We start from the raw sequence: 24004 nt of genomic DNA on the forward strand, positions 1-24004 counted from the left end.
AGACCCACCCATCCATCCCTGGCAACCCTCCCGGTGCCCTCAAGGGTCACCCAGGCCCCCGACGGCCCCCTCCTCAGCTGGCCGGTGTCACAGCTGCTCAGCTGCGGCTCGGAGGTGAAGGGCCCCTCTTGTGATGAGGGCCCCTCCCGGAGCTTCCTTTTCTGGGAAAGGAGGGTAGGGACGCAGCCCAGCCTCCTCCCAGGCCGGGGACGCGCCCACGGCTGCGCGGTCCCTGGGCGCCCTGCATCCGGCCCCGGCCCCCCCGGGCGGCACCTCCCTCCTGTTTGCTCAACGCCGTCGCCTCCTGACTCACTTGGTGAACCCCACACCCTGGGGACCCCGCCCGGCGGCACCTGGACCCGGGCTGCACGCAGGGCTGTGTGTTTCTAGTTCTGTGTGAACGAGGGGTGGGAGACCGGGCCGCAGTGGGGAGGCTGGGAGGCGCGTCCGGTTCGGACACTTCACAGGCAGGGAGACCGCGGCTGGCCTCACCTCGGCACGCCGCGCCCACCCCTTCACCCCTTCACCCCTTCACCCCTTCACCCCTTCACAGGCAGGCCGGCCCCCCAGGCCCCGGCGCATCCTGGGCTCTGGGCTCCCGGGGAACTCGCGCCCCACCGCACCCGGCTCCATCTCGGTATGAATCAGCAAGGTGGCAGCTGATTCTGAGACCCGATTTTAATCACCCGGCCACAGGCTCCTCTGTGGTCTGGGCCATTTGCATGCACACCCTGCATCCCCACCGCTCTGAGCGTGTGGCGAGGGGACAGACTGGCCACAGCCTGTCTCCCGCCCAGGGCTCGGCCAGCCCCTCTGCAGCCTGGTCCCTGCGAAGCCCCCTTGCAGGGCTGGGTGGTCAGGGCCTCTCGGGTGACCAGGCGTCCCCACTGGGAGGGTGCTCAGAACCCCAGTGGGCCCCACCTTCCAGAAACCTCCACTGAGTGAAGGTTCACGGGACCCGAGCCCGCCCCATTCCCCGGACTCAGGTCTGCCCGAGACCAGCCTTGGAGGGTGCAGATGCCGGTAGGGCTGGGGGCTGGGGTCTGGGGAGAGGCCCCTCGCCGGGCTGCTGTCAACAGGGAAACCCAACCGGGGAGCCATGAGACCAGGAGGGTGGGGGGTGCTGACAGCCGAGCTCACTGTGGAGAGCCGTGCAGCGGTGGAGGGGGCGTGAATGCCCACGTACACTGTGGAGAGCTGTGCAGCGGTGGAGGGGGCGTGAATGCCCGCATACACTGTGGAGAGCCGTGCAGCGGTGGAGGGGGCGTGAATGCCCGTGTACACTGTGGAGAGCTTGCAGCGGGGTGTGAATGCCCGTGTACACTGTGGAGAGCTGTGAAGCGGGGTGTGAATGCCCGCGTACACTGTGGAGAGCCGTGCAGCGGTGGAGGGGGTGTGAATGCCCGCGTACACTGTGGAGAGCCGTGCAGCGGTGGAGGGGGTGTGAATGCCCGTGTACACTGTGGAGAGCCGTGCAGCGGGGTGTGAATGCCTGTGTACACTGTGGAGAGCCGTGCAGCGGTGGAGGGGGCGTGAATGCCCGTGTACACTGTGGAGAGCCGTGCAGCGGTGGAGGGGGCGTGAATGCCCGTGTACACTGTGGAGAGCCGTGCAGCGGTGGAGGGGGCGTGAATGCCCGCGTACACTGTGGAGAGCTCTGCAGCGGGGTGTGAATGCCTGTGTACACTGTGGAGAGCCCTGCAGTGGGGTGTGAATGCCCGTGTACACTGTGGAGAGCTGTGCAGCGGTGGAGGGGGTGTGAATGCCCGCGTGCACTGGAATGTACACCTCCTCAGCTATGCACACTTAGCACAGGGGCTGCAACAGCCTCCCGGCAGGCTAAGACCCAGTGGCCTCAGTTTCCTCGGCCGTGAAGCTGGAAGGATGCCGCCTGCCCCCCCCCGGGGCATCACGAGGGTGCGATGAGGTGGTGAGTCAGGTGGCCGGGGTCTGGCCCAGGGTGGGTTCCGGACACAGTGGTCCCCCAGCCCCTGCTGTCTGGAGCTCGGAGCCCACCCCGCCAGCTGGGGTAACGTGAGAAGCAGAGGGCCTGGCCGCGTGACTCAGAGAGCGGCCGGGGCCCAGATTCCCTTCCGGTGCCACCGGTGCCCCGAGTTTCAACCCCAGCATTGTGGGGGGCGGTCAGGCCGGCCCCCTCAGTTCGGCCTCTGCTGGAAGCCGGGCCTCCTGCCTGCTGTGTGGCTGGGGCAGCTGGGAGCCAGCCCCGCTCAAGGCAGCCGTGGGCCTGTGGGTGCCCCTCCCTTGGCGGGTCCCAGGCCGGTGGCGTGAGCAGGAGAAATTGTGTCTCCCCGTCCTGGGGCCGCGTGGGGTGGTCCTCCCGGGGCCGGCGTCCCGTGTCCTCACGTGGTCGTCCCTCTGCGGCCTGTGTCCAGACGTCCCTTTTCACGAGGGCCCCGGGGAGACGGGGTTAGGGCTCCTGCACCAGGATGACCTCGTCCCGGCTCACTGGTCTGCAGCCGTCTTGTCTCCAGACAAGGGTAGGCCTGAGGTCGTGCAGGCTGGGACTCCAGCATACATACTTGGCGGGATGGGGACACCGTTTGACCCGTGACAGCCTCGGGAATCACGCAGGTGAGATGGGGGGGGGGGGTCTGGGTCCGCAGGGGCGGCTGGAGGTGAGAGCTGCCCCAGCACGAGCACGGATCTCCGCCACCGTCTTCCCGAGGCGGTCCGTGCAGAAGGGGAGGCTGTGGCCGAGGGGGTCGCCTCCCCAGGGGCACAGCCCAGCCCCTGGCCTTCGAGCAGGTTAGTGACGTGGGGCTGACCGCCCGGGGGAAAGCGTCCTGTGAGCGCAGGCGGGTGAGCGGGAAGCAGCCCCTCCTGCTGGCCTCGGTCGTCCGCCAGCCCGTGCGGCGCGTGTGGCCGCCCCCGCCTGGCGCCCAGGGGCCCGGTGGGAGACGGGCCCCGTGAGTCCACGCGGGGAGGAAGTGGTGAGCTGTGCCCCAGCTGCCCCCTGCCCCGCAGCTGCAGCCACCTCTGCAGTGACACCAGTTTAAATCTACCTGTATCTGAAACAGAAGTTTGGGCTGTGGCGGCATCTGGGGACGGGGGCCTTTGCACATTAGCTGTGAGATCTGGGAGATGAGGAGGCCAGGGGCCGCCAGGGCCACAGGTGGGCACAGCGGGCTGAGGGGGGCCAAGGTGAGGTCAGGCCACCGGGGTCACGAGGCCGTGTCGGCACCGGAGGGACAGGCGAGCTGGCGCCGAAGACGTTGGGCCGAGGGCAGGGCTGCCGAGTGCCCACCTGGCTGCTCGTGGGGGACCCCACGGGAGGGGGCGGCCTGGGAGACGGGAGCGGCCGGGGGCTGCGGGGCGTCAGGCCGCCCCCGTGGGCAAGCCCCCTCCTCGCTGCCTTGTCTCCCCTGCCTGCTGCCCTCCCGCAACCTGCGACCACTGCTGCCCTGGGAGCCGCTCTCGGGGGAGCACGGGGCGGGCCCCCCGGGGGGCAGGTGCTGGCCTGGCCTTTTCCTTCTCTGGACCCGAGCGTGGGCCCAGCCTCCCAGACGGAGGGGGAGGAGGGTGGGGTGACTGAGCTGCCAACGTGGAGGAGCCCCAGACACTCTGAGCACATCACACGTCCCCCTCCCGGGGGCACAGGAGACGTCCCGACCGGAAGCGGACTCACGGTTGGGGCCGGGAGGCGGGGGCACTGCTAACTGGGATGGGGTTTCCATTTGGCGCGATGGACGGTTCTGGAACTAGATCCTGGCGGTGGCTGCAGAGCCTGTGAGTATACCAGGAATTGCTGAATCGAACCCTTAAGCGGGTGGATTTCATGGTACGTGAATCACATCTCAGTTTTTAAAAAGGGGACCACGAGGTGGTGAAAGTATCTGATTAGCGAACAATGTTAAAACTCAAAGCTGGCGGCCCTTCGGCCCCGCCACCTGCGAGGCGGTGGGACCGAGTCCAGGGCCCACCCCTCCGCGCGGCGGCTCCCGTGGGCCTGCGCTCAGGCCGGACTGTCCGCCAGCCCGTCCCCTCTCTCCCCAGACTCCTGCGGGAACAGTGGATCCGGGCCAAGTACGAACGGCAGGAGTTCACCCACCCCGAGCGTCAGGAGCCCTACTCCGCAGGTGAGGGGGCCGGCACCTGTCCGTCTGTCCTTCCGCTCTGTCTCTCTGTCCCCCCGGAGCTGGAGTGGGATCCTTAGGAACCTGGGCGACCGCTTGGGTGGCCTGAACCTGTGTCCCTCCGTTGGCCCCCGACACCAGCCGGCTGGCCTGGCACCAGGGGTCCGTCCCCACAGCTGCTCACAGCCCAGCCCTGAACCCCGACCGAGGGGTGGGGGGCTGCCCGGGGCCCTCCGGGCTGGTGCGGGCAGCACCTCTGCCCTGGGAGGGCCCGCAGGATGGGTGGGTCCTGGCAGGAGGGGTGTGGATGGGCCCGGGCCAGGTGGGCCCGGGGGGGTGGGCCAGGCGCCGGGGGCTCTGTCAGCACACGGGTTGGGGGCGATTGCATGCGGCGGCCCAGGTGTCTGTCGCGGCATCGGCCCCTTTATCCCCCGCTGGCCGGGAGGGGCTCTGCGCGCAGCCCCTGCTCCTGCACAGCAGGCGGCTCCGGGTCCCCTCTCCTCCCGAGCCCCTGACGTGGCCCAGGGCTGGGACGTGGCCTCGATTCAATTACGGCCCACCCCAGAGAGCCACTCACTTCCTCCTCTCCTGATGCCCCCGACGTGGGAGGGAGAGGACGTGGGCGCCCGTGCCTGTTCCGCCCTGGGGCGCTTGTGCCCCATCCTGCCTGAAACCCGGCCTCCCTGCTCTGGGACCCCAGGAAGGCTCACCCCACGGCCTTTGTCTCCCGGGCATAGACGTCTCAGCGATTTATAACGCGTGGCGTGCGGCCTCGACTCAGAGGCAGGTGCAGGAGTTTGTGCCTGTCCCTGCATCAGGGCCTGTGGGTGTGAGCGGCAGTAGTCCAACCCAGCTGGGCGTAAGGAAGACAGGGAGAGGAGTGGCTCACACAGTTGCTCTGGCTTCAGGCAGTTTGAACCAGGGGCTCAGTCAGCGCTGTCAGGACCTGGCTCCTGTTTCCCCCTCTGGTTCTGCTTCTCGGGGTGGCACCGCCCCTGCCGGTGGTGGCTTTACTGCGGCAGGTCCAGACTTTTCACCTGGGTTGGAAACGCCTTTGGGTTCCATGAGAAAAGGGCAAGTGTGACTTTCACCCAAGCGTCAGGAGAAGTCTTAGCTTTGGTCCCGACTGGTCAGGGGTGGGCGTGTGACCTAGTCACGAAGGCCGGGAGACGTGTGCGCGCCGGCCCGCCTCTGGAGCCCCCCCGAGAAAGCGGGGCTGTGCATAGGGTGGCACGACGACAGACCTTCCCGTCGCGGGCTGCTGCCATTCCTCTCGTGAGACGTCTCCGACACCGCGGGAGTGCTTGGGGTGCCGGGCAAGTGGGTGGGATGGGGAGAGCCCGTGGGGCGTGCACACGTGGCGGGATGGAGCCGGCGGCTTCTCCGGCAGACCCTCGGGGCAGCGGAGAGCAAAGGCTGGGGCCCACCTGTGGGGGCGGGCCCTTGTCTCACCTGGACAGGTTGTGTTGGGGGCCGCAGAGGACCAGCCCGCACGGGCGCGAGCGGGGCGAGCTCAGCTGGGCCCAGGGACGCTGCGGGGGTGCTGCTGAGGGGGCACCGGGCGGGGTGACGGTGAGAACTTGGCAGGAGCAGGCGGTGCCGGTCCCCACCGCGGGGGCCCTGGCTTCCCACTGGGCAGCAGCTGATCCGCTGGAAGGGCCCTGTGCACGCGTGCCCCCATCTCTGATCGCCCGGCCCCTGCAGCTCTGCGGCCTCCCCCCGACTCACACGTCACCTCTGGCGTGGGGGGCCCCGGCCTCGGGCCTCGTCTCTGCTCCCCACACGAGGCGGCAGCTGCTCACGGCCTGGGTGCAGAGACCCTTAATGGGGCTCTGATTCCCATTTCTCTAAGCCCACCCACCCTGCCCAGGACGCTAACGCCCCCCCTCCCTCGAGCCCTGAAAATTCACGCCTGTGGCTCCCCGCCCGCCCCCCGCCCCCCGCCCAGCAGAGCCCTGAGATTTACAGGCACAGAGTCCTGTGTGTGCGGGGCCCTGGGGACCGTCAGCTTGGTCCCCTGACTCCACGGAAGTGCTCACGAAGCCACCCGCGGGGCAGGGCCCCTCAAGGAGACGTGGGGAGTGCCCGGGGCACCCGGGGCACCAGCTGCTGGGGTCCCCCTGGGTTCCCAGAGGTGCCTGAGCCCTGGCTCTGTGCGCGGGTCCTGAACAGCCTCTGAATCTCATTCCCGACGGAGGCCCCCCCTCGCCCACCTGTCTCCCCAGAGCCCGCCACCACCCCCCACCCCCCGGGCCTCCTCCTGGGAGAGGGCGGCGTTCAGGAGACCCGGGGCGCCGCTCCTCACAGCCGCTGCTGCCTGGCTGGCTGGGGCCCCTGGACCAGAGCCCCGCCCGGCGCTCTGTCGGGATGGCGGACGACCAGGCCCCCGGCCCCCCCCCACCCCCAGGCCTCCTCTCGCCCACCCGCCCCGGCCGCGTCCCTGGCGAGGCCCAGCCCCCCCAGGAGCGCCCTTCCCACGGCACAGGGGCCGACACGCCCACGGCCCCTGAGAATGGGGACGTGCCAGGGAGGGGGACCGCGGGGCCGGGGCAGGGCCGCTCCGAGGTGTGACGTGGCCAGGGGAGGCCGGGCCGGGGCGCCCACCTGCCTGGGGTGGGCTCGGGGGCTGCTGGGGACCCTCCCGACACGACGCCTGCCGGGGCCTCAGGCGAGCCCGGTCCCCACCCGGTGCACTTAGGGCATCCGCGGAGGAAGTGTCACTGCCGGGGCCGAGCTGGACGGTTTGAGCAACACGGGAGCGGCGTCACAGGATCTGAGTCGGAGCAGAGGACGTCTTGACGGGTCCCTGTGATAACGAGGAACCCAACTGTGAGGGAAGGGAGGGGACACAAGTTCCCGCTAAGTGTCCGTGGGGGAAACGTCACCACAGCGAAACCGCCGTGGACAGACGTGACCCGGCTGGGGACGTGGGGGCGCGGCCTCCGGGTAGGACGGCGGCGGCCTCGGTGCTGCTGGGGCGCCAGCCTGGCTTTGCCGGTCCTGCTGTGGTGGTGGGTGTGGCGGCAGGTGCCAGCCTGGCCGAGGTCACAGGTGCGGCTGGCGCTCCCGGCGGCTGACCTCGGCCGAGGTCACGGGCGCGGGGGGTGCTCGCCCCGGGATAGCAGGACCGCAGGCCCCTCGCCGGGGTGACCCCGGGTAACAGCTGCTCCTGGCTCTGTCCCCGGACCGTCCCCGCCTGCAGCCAGAGCCTCAATGGCCGCCTTTCACGGGCGACAAGGGCCCCTGTTGTCCGGAGGGCCGGCCGCCCCCGTCACCGACACACTCAGCGCTTGCTGCGCGGCTCGGCCGGCCCTGCCTCGCGGGTTCGGCCCCCTTCGGAGAGCGTGGAGCCCTGGGGGCGGTGGGCCGGGGGCTCCCGGGGGGAGTGGCGGGGCCCCCGCACCCGTCCCAGTCTGTGTGGTGGGGACGCAGGGTCGCGGTGGGAGCGTGGAGTGACCTCAGGCGCGGGGCACACGGGGCCCGAGGCATCCCTGGCGGGGCTGGAACCACACATGAGGCAGGCGCTTCTGTCCCCCTCCTGGTGCCGCCCTGACAACCCCTGTGTGTTAACACGGGCTCACACACACTTCCATGGTGCTTGTAGCCGCAAATCACACACGTTCACACGCGTGTGCTCTTAGATGCACTCAGTCACACGCGGCTCTCAGGTTCACACCTGTGTTCACACCCGTGTTCACACCCAGAAGCACCCGCCGCGTGTGCTGTTCCCAGAGCCTGTGATGTTCCTGGAACACCGGACGACGGGCTTTGAGTCCTAGCAGCACCGCGCTCGGCCCAGCCTGCGCCCACTGACCCTCCGCCTTCAACCTTTCCCCACCGGCCCCTTCGGCCGTTTCAGCCGGAGCAGCTGGGAACCTGAGTGGTGGAGGACCGGGGCCCCCAGGGCTCCCGTGCCGGCCTCTGGGGGAGCAGAACCCGGAAACCAGGTCCTGGCCCTTCTGGGGAGGCGGCTGGAGGGGGTGTCCCTAGTGCCACCCGTGCCCAGGGGACACCCTCCACGGGGCACCCCCCGGAGAAGCCACCCGGTGTGGGGGCCCATCTCCTAGCCAGGGAGGGCCACCCCGGGGCCTGGGCACAGGACGCCTGGCCCGGCCCCCGGCAAGCCCTGGGCCTCCCTGGAGCACGGCCACGTGGTCCCTGCTCCAGTTTTTTACGACGTTAACGTGTGATCTGCACACCTGATGAACAGCTCCACGAGCTGCCCGGGCCCCCCGCCCCACCCACCCGGGTCTGCTCTGTGCCCGCGTGTGCGCCTTCGCTGGAAGGTCACGGATGGCTCCTCTCGGCGCCGCACGTCTGAGCCTCGCCCGGCTGCCCCGCGAGCCTGGCGCGCAGCCGTCTCAGCGCAGCGTCCACTGTGCGCGGGACCAGTTGGTCCCCAGCTGAGGGACGTGGGTCGTGTCCGGTCGGTGACGCTGACGAGTGAAGCTGCTGTGAACACGTGAGGGTGTGTCCACCACGTTTGTGTTTTCACGTTTCTCTGGGTCACGTGGGAAGTGCATGATCAGCTTGAGAAGCTGCCCGCTGCCCCGTCCTGCAGCCGCCCCGCTGCCCTACTGCTTGTCCGCTGGGGGACGGACGGTCAGTCTGTGGTTTGGTCACTGGTCCATCGCAGTGGGCATCTCGTCGCCGGCTCTGGTGTCCACGGCCTCTCCCGGGCTCGTCCCAGGCCGTCCCACGCAGGGGTTTCAGAGAAGAGGCGGCTGAGCGGGGCCGGGAGTGGCCTGGCTCCTCCAGCTCCCCGCAGCGAGTACTGGGCCCAGCACACAGTTAGGCGCTCAGTAAGTGCTGAGTGAACGCTCTGGCTTCTGCCCCAGCACCGGCCAGTCCTTTGGGAGAAAATGGTCACTTCCAGCCAGCCGGGCCCCGGGTGTGGGCGGGGCAGGGGGCTGCCACTGGCAGGGGTCACGGGGAAGGCCGAGCAGCAGACCCCCCCCAGCCCGCGGCGCTGCACCGCGACAGCCGGGAACGGGTTCGGGAACCTCCCAGGGCCTGGGCCTGCCTCAGGGTGGGTGGCGAGGGGCCCACGGCTTGGAGCCCGGGACATGGTGGGCAGGCGTCCGCACGGCAGAGCCTGGGCTGCCCACGTCCCACGTCACGGGGTTGGGGGGGCCGCTGAGAGAGGACGGCTCGGGCGAGTTTGGACGTGGGCAGGTTGGGGGCCGCCACCTTCAGGCTGCGGCCAAATAGCCGCCCATCTGCTGGGGCAAAGGCAGGGACCTGGCCAGCACCCACCCGAAAACGCTTCTGCCACATCGCAGACCCAAAAGTAGGCATCCTGGCGGCTCGCCGTCGGGCCTGGGAGCCAGGCAGACTCGGGCCAGCGTTTCCGTGTGTTCCGCTGGGCTGGCCCGGGACATGTTAGCAGAGCCGCCTCAGGGGTGACCAGTGGGAGCGCCATTCCGGCTGCGGCAGAGACGCCCCGGTTCCGGGCCCGGCATCCTGAGGCGCTGCTGCCCCCTGCTGGGCCCCGCAGGCAGGCGCGGGCCCCTGGGGGCTGGGAACCGCTGACCGGGCTGGCGGCTCCAGCCTTGCTGGCCACTGGCCTTGGACGGGACTCCACGCCAGCCTCAGTTTCGGCCTCTGCAGTGGGGATGACCACGGGATGTTCCTAGAGGCCCGTCTGGGGGACATGAGACGGCTGTGCAAGTGCTCGGCCTGCCATGTCTCAGGCGTGGTCAGGGCTGCTGGCGGGGAACGTCCTTGCAGGAAAGCTGCGCCTTGGGCACTTCTCTGTGTGGCTAATGCAGGGTCCAGGGGGGCCGGCCGGCCTTGAGCCGAAGGCAAGTGGACTTCCAGCCAAATGCTCACTGAGTCAGTCAACAAACATTCCAGGGAGGGCCCTGCTTGAGCTTGGGGACACGGTGGTGGCCCTGTTCCCTGGTGCACATAGAGGGGATGTGCCTGCTGGGCTGTGTGCAGGGGACCCGGGGGACGTGTCTTTCACAGGCTTTGAGGAAGCCGGGGACCTCTGAGTCGCGGGGGGAAGGGAGCGGGCCTCATCTGGCACTGTCCCACCACAGACAGACAGGCGCCAGCTGCCCCGTCCCCGACGCCAGGCTGCCGCCTCTTTAGGACCACACATCTCGAGAGCAGAGAAACAGCTCCTAGTCTCCATGGTGCTGGGTGTGGGGCTGCCAGGACAGCCGACGGGCGGCAGCAGGCTGGAGCTGGGGGCTGGGGGCTGGGGGCCAGGACCCAGCGGTGGCGTCCAAAATACTAAAGCCACGCCGTCAGGCTCTGGGCTCTGGGCACCACCCCTGCTGACGGCACCCCCGGCACGGACCAGCCTCAGACGGCGCCTGGCAGGGATCTCACTCAGCGCACGTGGGCAGCGGGACCCTCTCCCCAGGGCAGGAGCAGAGGAAAAGCTGTAGGGCAGTGACTGAGGGCCCCCGCCCCTAGCCATGTGCCCCCGGGCTATGCCCAAGGGCAGTGGGCGCCCCTGGAAGACACGGCGCGCTGGGCACAGCAGAGCTGCTCAGGAAGGCCGGGAACCACCAGGCGTCTGTCCACCGGGCGTGGGTGGACAGCCCGGCATCCACAGGGCCCCGCTGGCGACGAAGAGGGGCGAATCCCTGACCTGGCAGCAGCACGTCGAGGAGCGTGGTGTTGAGAGGGAGCTGGCCCAGCCCCCGGGGCACGTGTGGGGCAGACCTCAGACACAAAGCCCCAGAACAGGCAAAGGGGAAAGGGCGAGAGAGGGCTCAGGGCGGACGCGGCGCCTGAGGGGCTGCCTTCTCACCACTGCTCCTGGGACACTGACCGCGGGCTCCGTGCCTTCAAGCGACGTAAACGGACCCTGCGGTCCCTGGAGGTCGGGGCTCCACGATGAGGCTCGGGGCCAAAGCTGAGGAGGGGGCAGGGCTGGCTCCTCCTGGGGGGCTCCCCCTGCACTGCCCAGCCCTGGGGGGGCTCCCCAGATTCTTGGCCGAGGCCCCATTGCCCCAGTGTTGCCGGGCTCACTTCTCCCTCTGCCCCCCTCTCTCGAGGACCCTTGTGGTACCCTTGGGCCCCCTGGATGATCGAGGACACTGGCCCGTCCCCAGGCCCTTGCTCACACCTAAAGAGCGCGCACCGTGTGCCCGCCCGGTGCGCTCACATCCCCGCGTGCCTGTCACACCTGGCAAGAGAAAGAAGAGAAAAAGGGCAGGAGCGTGCAGCCCGGTGGAGAGGGGGTGGCCTGGGGTCCAAGGACAGGCTGATGCCTGCTCACACCCGCCGGCCTCCCGGCACCTGGGGGCTGCGGGTCCCCCGGGGACGGGAACAAGGTCCACCCGGCCTCTGCCTCGTCAGGGTGGGTGGCAGCCGCCAGCCCGGGTCCATGGCGGCCGTCCGACTGGGCCCCTCTCCCCCAGGGTACCGAGAAGGCTTTCTCTGGAAGCGCGGCCGGGACAACGGGCAGTTCTTAAGCCGGAAGTTTGTGCTGACGGAACGCGAGGGGGCCCTCAAGTATTTCAACAGAAGTGACGTGAGTTGGGCACAGGGCCAAGGGCAGCGGCCGGGCCTCCCGCCCGGGGCCTGGGGTGGCTGGGCACTGGCCCCTGGACAGCGGCGCCACTTCCTTGGCTGCCCTCGTGCCCTTCCCGGGAGATGCGCTGCCCCCTCCCGTGGGGACACGCCGGCCGCCGTGGGGACCCCTCCACCCCCCCACCCCCCCACCCCCGGTCACAGCCACTCCCTGTGCTGTGGGTGACCCTGGGGCACAGAGGTGGCAAGCCTTCCCCTGGCGGACACTCCCAGGCCTGGGAGGGACAGAGGGGACCGGCACCCGGCAAGCAGGCCGGGGTGACCCCGGGTGCCGCAGGCAGCAGCGCGTGGGGAGGCGCTGGGGGGGTCCCAGTGTGGCGGGGCAGCTGGCCGAGCCGCACCCACACCTGGAGCAGACCGGCTTCGGGTCAGAACGAGACCCTGTGATGCAGTAACCACGGCAGCTCGTGGCCCTCAGGCCCGCCGCCTCTGCCAGAGGGCGCCACACGGCAGTCTGCCGGCCCCCCGTGCAAGGAGAGGAGAGAGGTCGGGCTGGCAGGATGGGAAGCAGGAAGGGGGGGCCCAGCCGCGAGCAGGGCGGACCAGACAGGGGGCAGAGGAGGGGTCAGTCTACATGTTGAGCGCCCGCCTTGTCATCCCCCAGGAAGGGATGCTGTTACCTTAGACTTAGACCAGGGAGCCTAGGCCCAGAGAGGGTAAGTAACTTGCTCAAAGCCACGCGGGACAGCAGGTGCGTGGCCGGCATCCGGAGCCCACCCTGCCTGCTCCCTTGACCTTGGAGACTGGAGACTCCCTGCCAGCCCAGCGCTGAGGCCCAGCCTTGCTTCCCAGGCCAAGGAGCCCAAGGCCATCATGAAGATCGAGCATCTGAATGCCACCTTCCAGCCGGCCAAGATCGGTCACCCGCATGGCCTGCAGGTCACCTACCTGAAAGACAACAGTACTCGAAACATCTTCGTCTACCACGAGGACGGCAAGGTGGGTGCACGGCTGGGTGATGGTGGCTGGACCACCCCCACTGTCTCAGGAGAGCCCAGCGGACCCCCAGGGTGGCAGGCACGGGGCCAAGGGGCCGCCAGACCACCCTGCCATGGCTGCAGTGGGGAGCCAGCTGGGCCCTTGGGGAGGGGGCCTAGAGGCCTCGTGAAGAGACGAGGGTGGCTTCTGGCTGGCAGAGCGCCGCACCCCACCCCGTGGCCATCGCCCCTGTGTCCCCACCCAGCGAGGGTGGGAGGAACCCCAGGCAAACCCCTCAAAGTCTGTCCTTAGGAGTTCTCTCAATATTCTGGATATTAATCCCCTAACAGATAGGTGATTTGCAAATATTCTCTGCCATTCTGTGGATTGCCTGTTACTCAGTGAACAGTCTTTTGATGCACAAAATTTTTAAATTTTCATTTAGTTGAATTCGTCTGTTTTTCTTTGGTTGCGTGTGTCTTTGGTGTCACAGCCAAGAAATTATTGCCAAGTCCGATGTTGTGAAGTTTTTGCCCCATGTTTTCTCGTAAGAGCTTTATTGTTTTAGGACTTACATTTAGGTCCTGGATTCACTTTGAGTTAATTGGGTCAGGGTCCAGCTTCATTGTTTTCTGTTTGTTTTTAAAATTTTATTTATTTTTTCTTTCTTTTTTTGGCTGCATTGGGTCTTAGTTGTGGCATGTGGGATCTTCATTTAGGCATGTGGGATCTTTCGTTGCAGCACGCTTGCTCTTTGTTGTGGAGCGCGGGCTTCTCTCTAGCTGTGCACGCAGGCTCCAGGGTGCGTGGGCTCTGTAGTTGCAGCACGCGGGCTCTCTCATTGAAGCATGCAAGCTCAGTAGTGTGGTGCACGGGCTTAGTTGCCCTGAGACGTGGGATCTCAGTTCCCCGACCAGGGATTGAACCCGCGTCCCCTGCATTGGAAGGCGGATTCTTTACCACTGGACCACCAGGGAAGTCCCAGGTCCAGCTTCATTCTCTGGTGTGCGGATTTTCAGTTTTCCCAGCACCATTTGTTTAAAAGACTGTCCTCTCCCCATTGAATGGTCTTGATACTGTCATCAAAAATCATTTGACTGAATATGTAAGAGTTCATTTCTGGGCTTCCTATTCTAGTCCATTGGTCTGTATGTCTGTCTTCATAACAGGAGCATACTGGGTTTTTCTGTTTGCTTTTTAAAATTTTATTGAAGTATGGTTGACTTAAAATGTTGTGTTAATTTCTACTGCACGGCAAAGTGATTCGGTTATACATATATATATTATTTTTCATATTCCTTTCCATTATGGTTTATCACTGGATGTTGAATATAGTTCACTGTGCTATACAGTAGGACCTTGTTGTTTATCCATTCTCTATATAATAGTTTGCAAAAAAAAGGTTGCATTTGCTAATGCCAAACTCCCAATCCAACCTTCCCCCACTCCCCTCCCCCTTGGCAACCACAAGTGTGTTCTCTATGTCTCTGAGTCTTTTTCTGTTTCATAAAAGTTCATTTGTGTCGTATTTTAGATTCCACATGTGATATCAAATGGTATTTGTCTTTCTCTTTCTGACTTATTTGACTTCATCTCTAGGTCCATCCATCCATGTTGCTGCAAATGGCATTATTTCATTCTTTTTTATGGCTGAGTAATATTCCATTGGATATAGGTACTGTATCTTCTTTATCCATTCCTCTGTCGATGGACACTTAGGTTGCTTCCGTGTCTTGGCTATTGTGAATAGTGCTGCAATGACCACTGGGGTGCATGTATCTTTTCAAATCAGTTTTCCGTAATCCCACTCCCAGGAGTGGGATCACAGGATCATATGGTAGTTCTATTTTTTGTTTTTTAACGAACCTCCATACTGTTCTCCATAGTGGCTGCATCAATTCACATTCCCACCAACAGTGTAGAAGGGTTCCCTTTTCTCCACACCCTCTCCACCATTTACTGTTTGTAGAATTTTTGAGGATGGTCATTCTGAGCAGCGTGAGGTGGTATCTTGTAGTTTTGATTTGCATTTCTCTAATAATTAGCGATGTTGAGCATCTTTTCATGTGCCTCTTGGCCACCTATACGTCTTCTTTGGGGAAATGTCTGTTTAGGTCTTCTGCCCATTTTTCGATTGGGTTGTTTGGTTTTTTGTTACTGAGTTGTAGGAGCTGTGTGTATATTTTGGAAATTAAACACTTGTTGGTCACATCACTTGCAAATAATTTTCTCCCAATCCGTAGGTTGTCCTTCCATTTTGTTTATGGTTTCCGTTGCTGTACAAAAGCTTGTAAGTTTGATTAGGTCCCATTTGTTTTATTTTTGTTTTTATTTCTATTGCCTTGGGAGACTGACCTAAGAAAACATTGGTACAATTTACATCAGAGAATGTTTTGCCTATGTTCTTTTCTAGCAGTTTTATGGTGTCATGTCTTATATTTGTAAGTCTTTAAGCCATTTGGAGTTCATTTTTGTGTATGGTATCAGGGAGTGTTCTAATTTCATAGATTTACGTGCAACTGTCCACCTTTCCCAGGACCATTTGTTGAAGAGACTGTCTTTGCCCCATTGTATATTCTTGCCTCCTTTGTCAAAGGTTAATTGACTGTAGGTGTGTGGGTTTATTTCTGGGCTTTTTTTTAAAAAAAATATGTGGCACATGGGCTCCTTGTTGTGGTGCACGGGCTCTCTAGTTGTGGCGCATGAGCTCTGTAGTTGCAGCACGTGGGCTAGTTGTGGCCCGCATGCTCAGTAGTTGCAGTGGGCGAGCTTAGTTGTCCCGCGTGGCATGTGGGATCTTAGTTCCCCAACCAGGGATCAAACCCGCGTCCCCTGCATTGGAAGGTGGATTCTTAACCACTGGACCACCAGGGAAGTCCCCTGGGCTCTCTTTTCTGTTCCACCGATCCATATGTCTGTTTTGTGCCAATACCATACTGTTTTGATTCCTGTAGCTTTACAGTACTGTCTGAAGTCTGGGAGGGTTTTGCCTCCAGCTTTGTTCTTTTTCCTTCAGGGTATCTGTGGCAATTCTGGGTCTTTTATGAGGACCATACTCTTTTGATTACTGTGGCTTTGTAATCAAAAGTGAATTCCTCCAGTTTTGTTCTTCCTTTTAAGGATTGCTCTGGCTGTCTGAATTCCCTTGAGACTCCATAAGAATTTTGTCAAATGCATTTTCTGCATCAATTGAGATGATCATGTAGTTTTTTTCCCCCCTTTATTCTGTTAATGTGGTGTATTACATTGATCGATTTTCATGTATTGAACTGTCCTTGCATTCCAGGAATAACTCTCACTTGGTCATGGTGTATAATCCTTAAATATGCTGCTGAATTCAGTTTGCTAGTATATCGTTGAGGATTTTTTGCATCAGTGTTCACAAGGTGTATTGGTCTGTGGTTTTCTTTTCTTGTAGTGACTTTGTCTGGCTTTGATATCTGGGTTATTCTAGCCTCACAGATGAGTTAGGAAGGGTTCCCTCCTCTTTGATTTTTTGGAAAGTTTGAAAAGGACTGGTATCAATTCTTCTTTAAATGTTTGATAGAATTCACCAGTGAAGCCATGAGGTCCAGGGCTTTTCTTTGTGGAGAGACTTTTGATACTGATTCAGTCTCCTTACTAGTTACAGGTCTATTCAGATTATCCGTTCTTTTCATGACTTAGTCTTGGTAGGTTTTGTGTTTCTAGGAGATTATCCAGTTTCATCCAGGTTATCTAATTGGTTGGTATACAGTTGTTCATAGTACTCTCTTATAATCCTTTCTATTTCTGTACAATTAGTAGTAATGTACCCACTTTCATTTCTGATTTTAGTAATTTGAGTCTTTTTTTCTTAGTCCATCTAGCTAAAGTTTTTTCAATTCCGTCTATCTTTGCAAAGAACCAACTTTTGTTTACATTTATTTTCTCTATTGTTTTTCTGTTCTCTATTTCATTGATCTCTCATCTTTTTTTCCTTCTTTCCTTTAGCTTAGGGTTTAGTTTGTTCTTCTTTTTCTAGTACCTTAAGTTGTATCGGTATCTTTGTTTTTCAATGTCAGCATTTATAGCTATATATTTCCCCCTTAGCACTGCTTTTGCTGCATTCCCTAAGTTTTGGTATGTTTTGTTTTCATTTTGATGTACCTTTAAATATTTTCTAATTTCCATTGTGATTTCTTCTTTGATCTGTTGGTTTTTTTACCTTCCACAATTTTGTGAGTCTCCTGGAGAAAGGATATAGTTGGATGATGTGTTTATAGCCATTCTACCAAACTCTGTCTTTTGATTGGGAGTTTAATACATTTACATTTACAGTAATTACTGATGAGGGACTCACTTCTGTCATTGTGCTATTTGTTTTCTATATGCCCTGTAGATTTTTTGTCCCTCATTTCCTGAATTCCTGCCTTTTGTGTTTATTTTTTGTAGTGAAACGTTTAAGTTCTTATTTCTTTTTGTATATATTCTATCACTGTTTTCTTTGGGGTTACCATGGGGATAACATTTAACATACTAAAGTTAAAACATTCTAAACTGAATATATAGCAGCTTTTTGAATGTTTTTTCAATAGCATAAAATTCTACTATTTTAGCTCCATCCCCACTGCTTTTGGTTGTTGATGTCACAAAATTACATCTTTGTACAATGAGTGTTCAAAAAAAACCCCAAAAAACGAACAAAGAAAACCACCCCCTACTAATTATTTTAAATGCACTATCTCCTACAGTATGTAAAAAATAAGGTTTGGAGTCACAACCCAAACTTAAGTAATACTAGCTTTTACATTAATTTTTTTTTTTTTTTTGCTTTATCCTTAAAAGCATTAGTCTCTTAAATCATGTAGGTAACAAAAAGCACAGTTACAAACCATTGTTACAGTAATACTGGCTTTTATAATAGCCCATGTATTTACCTTTATTGAGATCTTTGTTTCTCTACAAGGTTTTGAGGTACTGTCTAGTGTTCCTTCATTTCACCTGTAGGACTCCCTGAGCATTTCTTTCTTTCTTTTTTTTTTTTTAAATATTACCTTTAATCTCTCTTTTTGAAAAATTTATTTTATTTATTTATTTTTGGCTGCGTTGGGTCTTCATTGCGGTGCGCGGGCTTCTCACTGCGGTGGCTTCACTTGTGGAGCGTGGGCTCTAGGCGCACGGGCTTCAGTAGTTGTGGCACACGGGCTCAGTAGTTCTGGCTCACAGGCTCTAGAGTGCAGGCACAGTAGTTGTGGCACACAGGCTTGGTTGCTCCATGGCATGTGGGATCTTCCTGGACCAGGGCTCGAACCCGTGTCCCCTTCATTGGCAGGCAGATTCCCAACCACTGCGCCAGCAGGGAAGCCCTAGGATTCTTTATTGAGAGGGTTTTGTTTTGTTTTTTTCTCCTTTGAATATATTGGCTAGCTGTCTTGTGCCTCCAACGTTTCTGATGAGAAGTCTACTCATTATCCATTTGAGGATCCCTTATATGTGACAAGTCATTTCTCTCTTGCTGCTTTCAAGATTCTTTGTCTTTTCAAAGTTTGATTATAACGTTTCTCAGAGTGGACCTCTTTGAGTTCATCTTACTTGGAGTTTGTTGAGCTTCTTAGATGTTTATATTCATGTCTTTCATCAAACTTGTGACGTTTTCAGCTATTATTTCCTCAAATATTCTCTCCACCCCTTTCTCTCTTTCTTCTCCTTCTGAGACTCCCAGAATGCATATGTCGGTCTCTTGGTGGTGTCCCACAGGTCCCTTAGGCCCTACTTGCTTTTCTTCAATCTTTTTTTCTGTTTCTCAGCCTTGATAATTTCCATTTTCCTCTCAAGTTGACTGATTCTTTCTTCTGCCTTTGAATCGTCTAGTGAAATTCTCATTCCCATGATTGTACTTTTAGTTTCAGAATTTCTTTCTGGTTTCTTTTTAGGTTTTCTCTTCATTGTTATTTCCATTTTGTTTATGCATTTTCTTGATTTTCTCCAAATATTCTTTTCTTTGAGCATATTTAAGACCACGTTTAAAAGTCTTTGTCTAGTATATCTGCCATTAAGTCTTTTCAGTGACAGATTCCGTTGATTTATTTTTTCTTTTGAAAGGGCCATTTTCTGCTTCTTTGTGTGCCTTGTGATTTTTTTGTTGAACACTGGATTTGATTCTGATAATGTGGTAACTCTGGAAATCAGATTCTACCCCCTTCCCCGAGGCTTATTTATTTTGCTGTTGCTTTGGGGCTTTTTGTTTTAGTTGTTGGGGGCCGTGTCTGTGCCGAGGATCAGCCTGAGGTGTAAACTTAATTTCTGCCCACGTTTTTCTCTGAGCCTTTCCCTGGTCATGTGTGGTCACTTCCTAATTTCCCCTGTATATGCAGCTGTTTCTGAATGTCCTAGTCTTTGATGTCTGGCTCCCAAAGGGGGAAAACCAAAAGAGAAGGGGAGAAAGTGGGTACTCGCCCTTTAAATCTTTGGGAGGTCTTGAGCTGGAGGGGGAGGGGCTGCAACAATGCCCCCCTCCTTTGTCTCCCTGTGATCAGAGCACAGATCCCTGATATGTGGAGGACAGAGTCCTTTTTGCCCACCCTAGCTCCTGCAAAACTCTGTGTAAGTTGCTCCAGGACACCTGCACAGAGGCCTGTCCTGGGGGTGGGGGTGGGGGGAAGGATGGGTAGCTGCATCTGTTCTCAGAGCGGAAATTGACTGAAATTAACCACAATGTACTCTCCAAGTCTTCCCCTGGAAGTTGTTAAGACTTCAACAGACTTCAGAATTCCAAAATCAGAATTCCAAAATGGTTACATCAGTCAGATTCTGCCAGTGCCATTGTTTTCCAGGTGGGGAGACAGATACCCGGTGCTTCCTTCCCCATGTTCCCAGAATCCTCTTTTCAGCTTTTAGCTGATCCCTTGGGAATCCACGTCCACGTGCGTGCATAACATGCTTGTGCTGCTGCCAGATCTGTCCATGTTCTCATCGCCTGACGGCTTCCCAGCACGGTGGATGAGGCACTGGCTTTCTCCAGTCCCCACCCCTCACCTCGCCCAGGCCCGCTCCTCTCCCACCTCACCCATCAATCACCCTTACCTTGCTATTCTGTCCACACCTCTATTCAGAGTGTACATTACCATGACCACAGAAATGCTCTCAAGGCTGAGCAGTGACTTTTCACTTCCTGCATGTTTCATTTCTCCTAGAGCTAACAGCTGCCTTTCCCCCCTGGGTAACCACGTGCTCATTACTGACTCACCTCGCCACCGACTGCCCAAGTCCCTGGATATGTCCTGGGCAGCAAGCAACTTCACCCTTCTGGAATCCTCTCTCCTGCGGCCACATCTCAATACTGGGCTGATTCCATTTCCTGGAATCTAAGTCCTTCTTGGTTTACTCCCTCCTCCTGGTGGAACAAACCCTTTAGTAGCTTCCTGAGGAGTGCCTTGGAGGCAAGCTTCCAGAGACCTTGCACATGTGAAAATCCTAACTTCCACTTGAGTTAGAGTTTTCCGATGACAGCCTGGGCGTGGGTCTGTCTTCCTTGTCTGTGTTGGGAGCTTGGTGAGTCCTCCTTGCCTAGTAATTTACATCCATGAGGTGGGGGAATAGTTCTTGAGTTATTTCTTTAATAATTTCTTCCTCTATTTTCTCTGTTCTCATTTTCTAGAACTGTTATTCAGATACTGGCTGTCTTAGATTGGTTCTCTCATTCATTTCTAGTCCCACTTTTTCCCTTTTTCACTGATTTCTAGAAAATTTCAACTTTGTCTTGCAACTTTCCTATTGAAAGTTTTCTTTCTGTTCTCAATGTTTCAATCTTCAGAGCTCCTTTTGGTTTTTGCAGTGTTCCTTTTTCAAAGTACATTGTTCTTGTTTCTTGATTGTAGTATCTTATCTCTGATTATTAACGTTAAATTTGAAGCTTTCTTATCCTTGAACAATGTTTATTTCTTCTAAGCGGCTATTTCCTGTTTGTGTGCTCTGTTCTCTGACTTCCATGTGAGAGATTTTTGGGGCTGGTCAGATTCTCTGGAGGAAACCCCTCCTGCCTGGTGCAGATACCTTTGAGTCCCAGCACTGAGGGAGCTGAGAGGGAACAGGAGGGGACTCAGGCTTGGTGTGCAGTCACATAGCTTCACTCTTTCTGGAATGGTGCCCCAACACACACACACACACACACACACCCTGTGCCTGGCACAACTCTCCCCTGAGACCCCCTCTTTCTACCCCCTGCAAAGAATAAAGCTCCATCTTCTGCCAGGGTGGCGGAGGGACAGTCTCTTAGCCAGTTCTCCTGCTTAGAACCCCCCTCTCACTTCCAGGGGAACCTAGAGCTCTGCATTCCCAAGCCCTTTGGGGTCTGCAGTACAAACTGGGCGGTGCCTCAGCTTTCCTCCATGGCTTCCACTTTAGCTGTCTTGGATCACACCTCCACCTGTCTGCCAGCTCCTGGCACTTTGTGACTGTTCTCGCCATCTCATGGGGTTAAGCCTTGAAAAAGCAATCCCTTATGCAGTACTAACAGGTGTTGGGAGGGAACCTGGCTCAAGGAACGTGAGGAAGTCTTCAGTTTTACCCAGAAGCCTCTACCTTCACTTTCCTTGTCGGGAGGCTGAGCCCAGGGAAGGCAGAGGGTAGGTGCCGGGAGCTCAGAGGCTTTCTGCACGAGCAGTGGGATGCCGTCCTGGCCCGAGTCCCCAGAGGGTTGTGGGCGCCTGCTCTGCACCAGGCCCTGTGCGTAGATGCTTGATGTGGCTCTGTCCTTGGTGAGAGAGCAGAGTCTGGCAGGAGAGACAAGAGTCTATCAGACGGGCGACTCAAACCCCAGCTAATGCCGAGTGCTGGGAAGAGTGAGAACAAGTGATGTCCCGAGGGGCGAGGACACGTTCCAGGAGGAAGAAACGGCCGTGCAAAGGCCCCGTGGCTGAGACTCTGCTGAGGATGGGGGAAAGGAGAAGAGGAAGGGGTGGGGGACAGCACGAGGTGGTCCTGCTGAGGGGGCTGACCCGACCCTGCAGATGTCCGGCTGTACTGGAGATGAAGTGGGGGGAGGGTGTTGCAGCCCAACTTGAATTTCCGGAGGATCCCTCTGGTTTCCGTGAGTCAAGGGAGGTCCTGAGACGAGCGGGGGGGCAGTGCTAGGGACCGGAGGGACTCGGTGCACTGCCATGGGGCTGGGGGCACCAGGCCTGAGCGGGGCTCCCTGGCAGTGCCCAGAGGGTATGTCGCGGCCTGGATTGCGTGGGCTGGGCTGGGCTGGGGGGTCCCATGCGCCGAGGCAGGAGGGACAGAGCACTGAGGTGGGCAGGGAGGTGAGTGGGGCCTCAGGTGCGGCTGGAGGTGGGCGTCAGGGTGACACTGTAGGACCCAGTGGACCTGGAGATCGGGGAGGAGCGCTGTCTGTCCAGGTGTTGGCGGGGAGAGCAGATGTTCGGCCCATCCAGGGTTGCGGGAGACCTCGGCCTGGAAGGGCCTGGGAGGGGAGAGATGGGGGAGCCTGTGGTGGGGAGGAGGGGTGGGCGGGGGTCCCTGGGGCAGCGAGCATGGCAGCCAGGAGAAGCGAGAGGTCACAGGAGGCCGGGGGTGGGGGGGGGCGTGGGCCGGCCCCAGGACGGGCACTGGGCCTGGGGTGGGAGGGATGGGGTGGCAGCACCTGGGCCGTGACGCTTCGGCCTGGGGAGCCGGCCCTCTCCACTCCCCCGTCCAGCGAGGGCCGGCCTCCGGGGAGCAGCTCTGCCCTCCTTCCCTCGGTGGCGGGGAGGTGGCAGCTCCGGGTGGGTTTATCTCTAGGCTAGAGATAGCAGGTCATAAAGATAGAACGATCTGAGAGGAGAAGAGACCGCCTGGTGCCCGAAGCAGCGTCAGGGCTTGGGGACAGCTTGGACGGCAGCCCTGCACCCGCTGTCCCCGCCTGTCCTGAGGTGGCTGTCCGCGGCGCGGCCCGCTCCTGCTGCCTGGGCGTCCCCGAGCAGGCCTGGGAGCTGAGGGACGGGGTGAGTGTGGAGGGGCCCTGGGGCCGCGGCCCACACCCAGCCTCTGACCCCCAGGAGATGGTGGACTGGTTCAACGCGCTCCGTGCTGCCCGCTTCCACTACCTGCAGGTGGCCTTCCCAGGGGCCAGCGACGCGGACGTGAGTGGCTGCTGCTACCTTTGACCCGGGTGGGGGGGACGAGCGCCCCAGGCTGGGACGGGATTGGGAGCTGACCCAGGGCCCACGTGGACCCCCCCCCCCCCGAGACCCCCGCTGCTGACTGGCCTGAGGCCCCCGGAGACCACAGTAGCTCTACTTTGTTCCAGGGTGTTTCAGCTTCGCGGGGAGGGGGAGGGGAAGGGGGAGGGGGAGGGGGGAGAAGGGCGGGAGGGGAGGGGGCAGCTGGGGAGGGGCTCCCAGGGCCCAGCCCGAGTGGTTCTGCCCTAGCTGGTGCCGAAGCTGTCCCGGAACTACCTTCAGGAAGGCTACATGGAGAAGACGGGGCCCAAGGTGGGTCTGACCTGGAACCCCAGATGCCCAGGCCTCACTCGGAGGTCATGTCCCGGGAAGGGGGAGGCGGGGGCGTGTCAGCAGTGCCAGCCAGTGACACTCGCCCCCCACAGTGCTTTGTGAGAGCGCGGGCTCCACTGACCTGGGGCTCTGGGTCCAGCCCCAGCCAGCTCCGAGCCCTGCCTCCTGCCCTGGCCCCCCCCCCAACGTGTCCCTGTGCACCCCCAGGTCCCTGCCACGTGGGGGATGGGGGCAGACACGGGGGACTCGGATCCCAGGACCCAGGTGGTCCCACAGCCCAGATGGGGCCCCGCGGGCACGCGCGGACGAGGGAAGCGGACGTGCTGGCGGCCCTGCCCTGGGGGAGGGTGGCAGGGCCTGCCTTGGGCTGACCAGTGGCGCCCTCGACCCCCAGCAGACGGAAGGCTTCCGCAAGCGCTGGTTCACCATGGACGACCGGAGGCTCATGTACTTCAAGGACCCCCTGGTAAGGATGGGCCGTGGCCCCGGGGCCCCCGCGGCATGGACGTGCCCTCCTGGGTCACCCGCCTGACTGGGAGGTGCCGACCAGCATTTGCTGGGTGAGCTGGAGATGACGGGCCAGGCTGGCAAGGAGGGGCCGGGCCTGGGGGGGCCGCATGCGGCTCTGAGCAACGCCAGGGTGGAGAGAAGCCACCCCCGCCGGCTCAGCCCGGTCCCCCCACCCAGGACGCCTTCGCCCGCGGGGAGGTCTTCATCGGCAGCAGGGAGAGTGGCTACACGGTGCTGGACGGGCTCCCGCCGTCCACCCAGGGCCACCACTGGCCGCACGGCATCACCATCGTCACGCCAGAGCGCCGGTTCCTACTAGCCTGCGAAACGGAGTCAGAGCAGCGGGCGTGGATGGAGGCCTTCCGGAAGGTGGTGGACAGGCCCATGCTGCCCCAGGAGTACGCAGGTGAGGTGGGCGGGGTAGCCTGGGGCCCCAGCCCCATGGCCCCGAGCAGCCGTGACCGGGTGGGACCCTGT

General features: G+C 59.8%; 1 protein-coding gene across 2 annotated transcripts in view; it reads left to right on the plus strand.

Annotated features, from left to right (window-relative positions):
• The window catches only part of ADAP1 (ArfGAP with dual PH domains 1), a 78502-nt gene that overhangs the window by 51774 nt on the left and 2724 nt on the right, over nucleotides 1-24004 (plus strand). For both annotated transcript variants that reach the window (XM_068524434.1, XM_068524433.1), the window contains exons 4-10: nucleotides 4015-4097; nucleotides 11474-11586; nucleotides 12438-12584; nucleotides 22562-22645; nucleotides 22934-22996; nucleotides 23412-23483; nucleotides 23705-23933. In XM_068524434.1, coding sequence (XP_068380535.1) covers nucleotides 4015-4097; nucleotides 11474-11586; nucleotides 12438-12584; nucleotides 22562-22645; nucleotides 22934-22996; nucleotides 23412-23483; nucleotides 23705-23933 — 791 coding nt within the window. The remainder of the gene's footprint in view (nucleotides 1-4014; nucleotides 4098-11473; nucleotides 11587-12437; nucleotides 12585-22561; nucleotides 22646-22933; nucleotides 22997-23411; nucleotides 23484-23704; nucleotides 23934-24004) is intronic.

This window comes from Eschrichtius robustus, chromosome 16 (genome assembly GCF_028021215.1).
Source record: "Eschrichtius robustus isolate mEscRob2 chromosome 16, mEscRob2.pri, whole genome shotgun sequence".
Lineage (NCBI taxonomy): Eukaryota > Metazoa > Chordata > Mammalia > Artiodactyla > Eschrichtiidae > Eschrichtius > Eschrichtius robustus.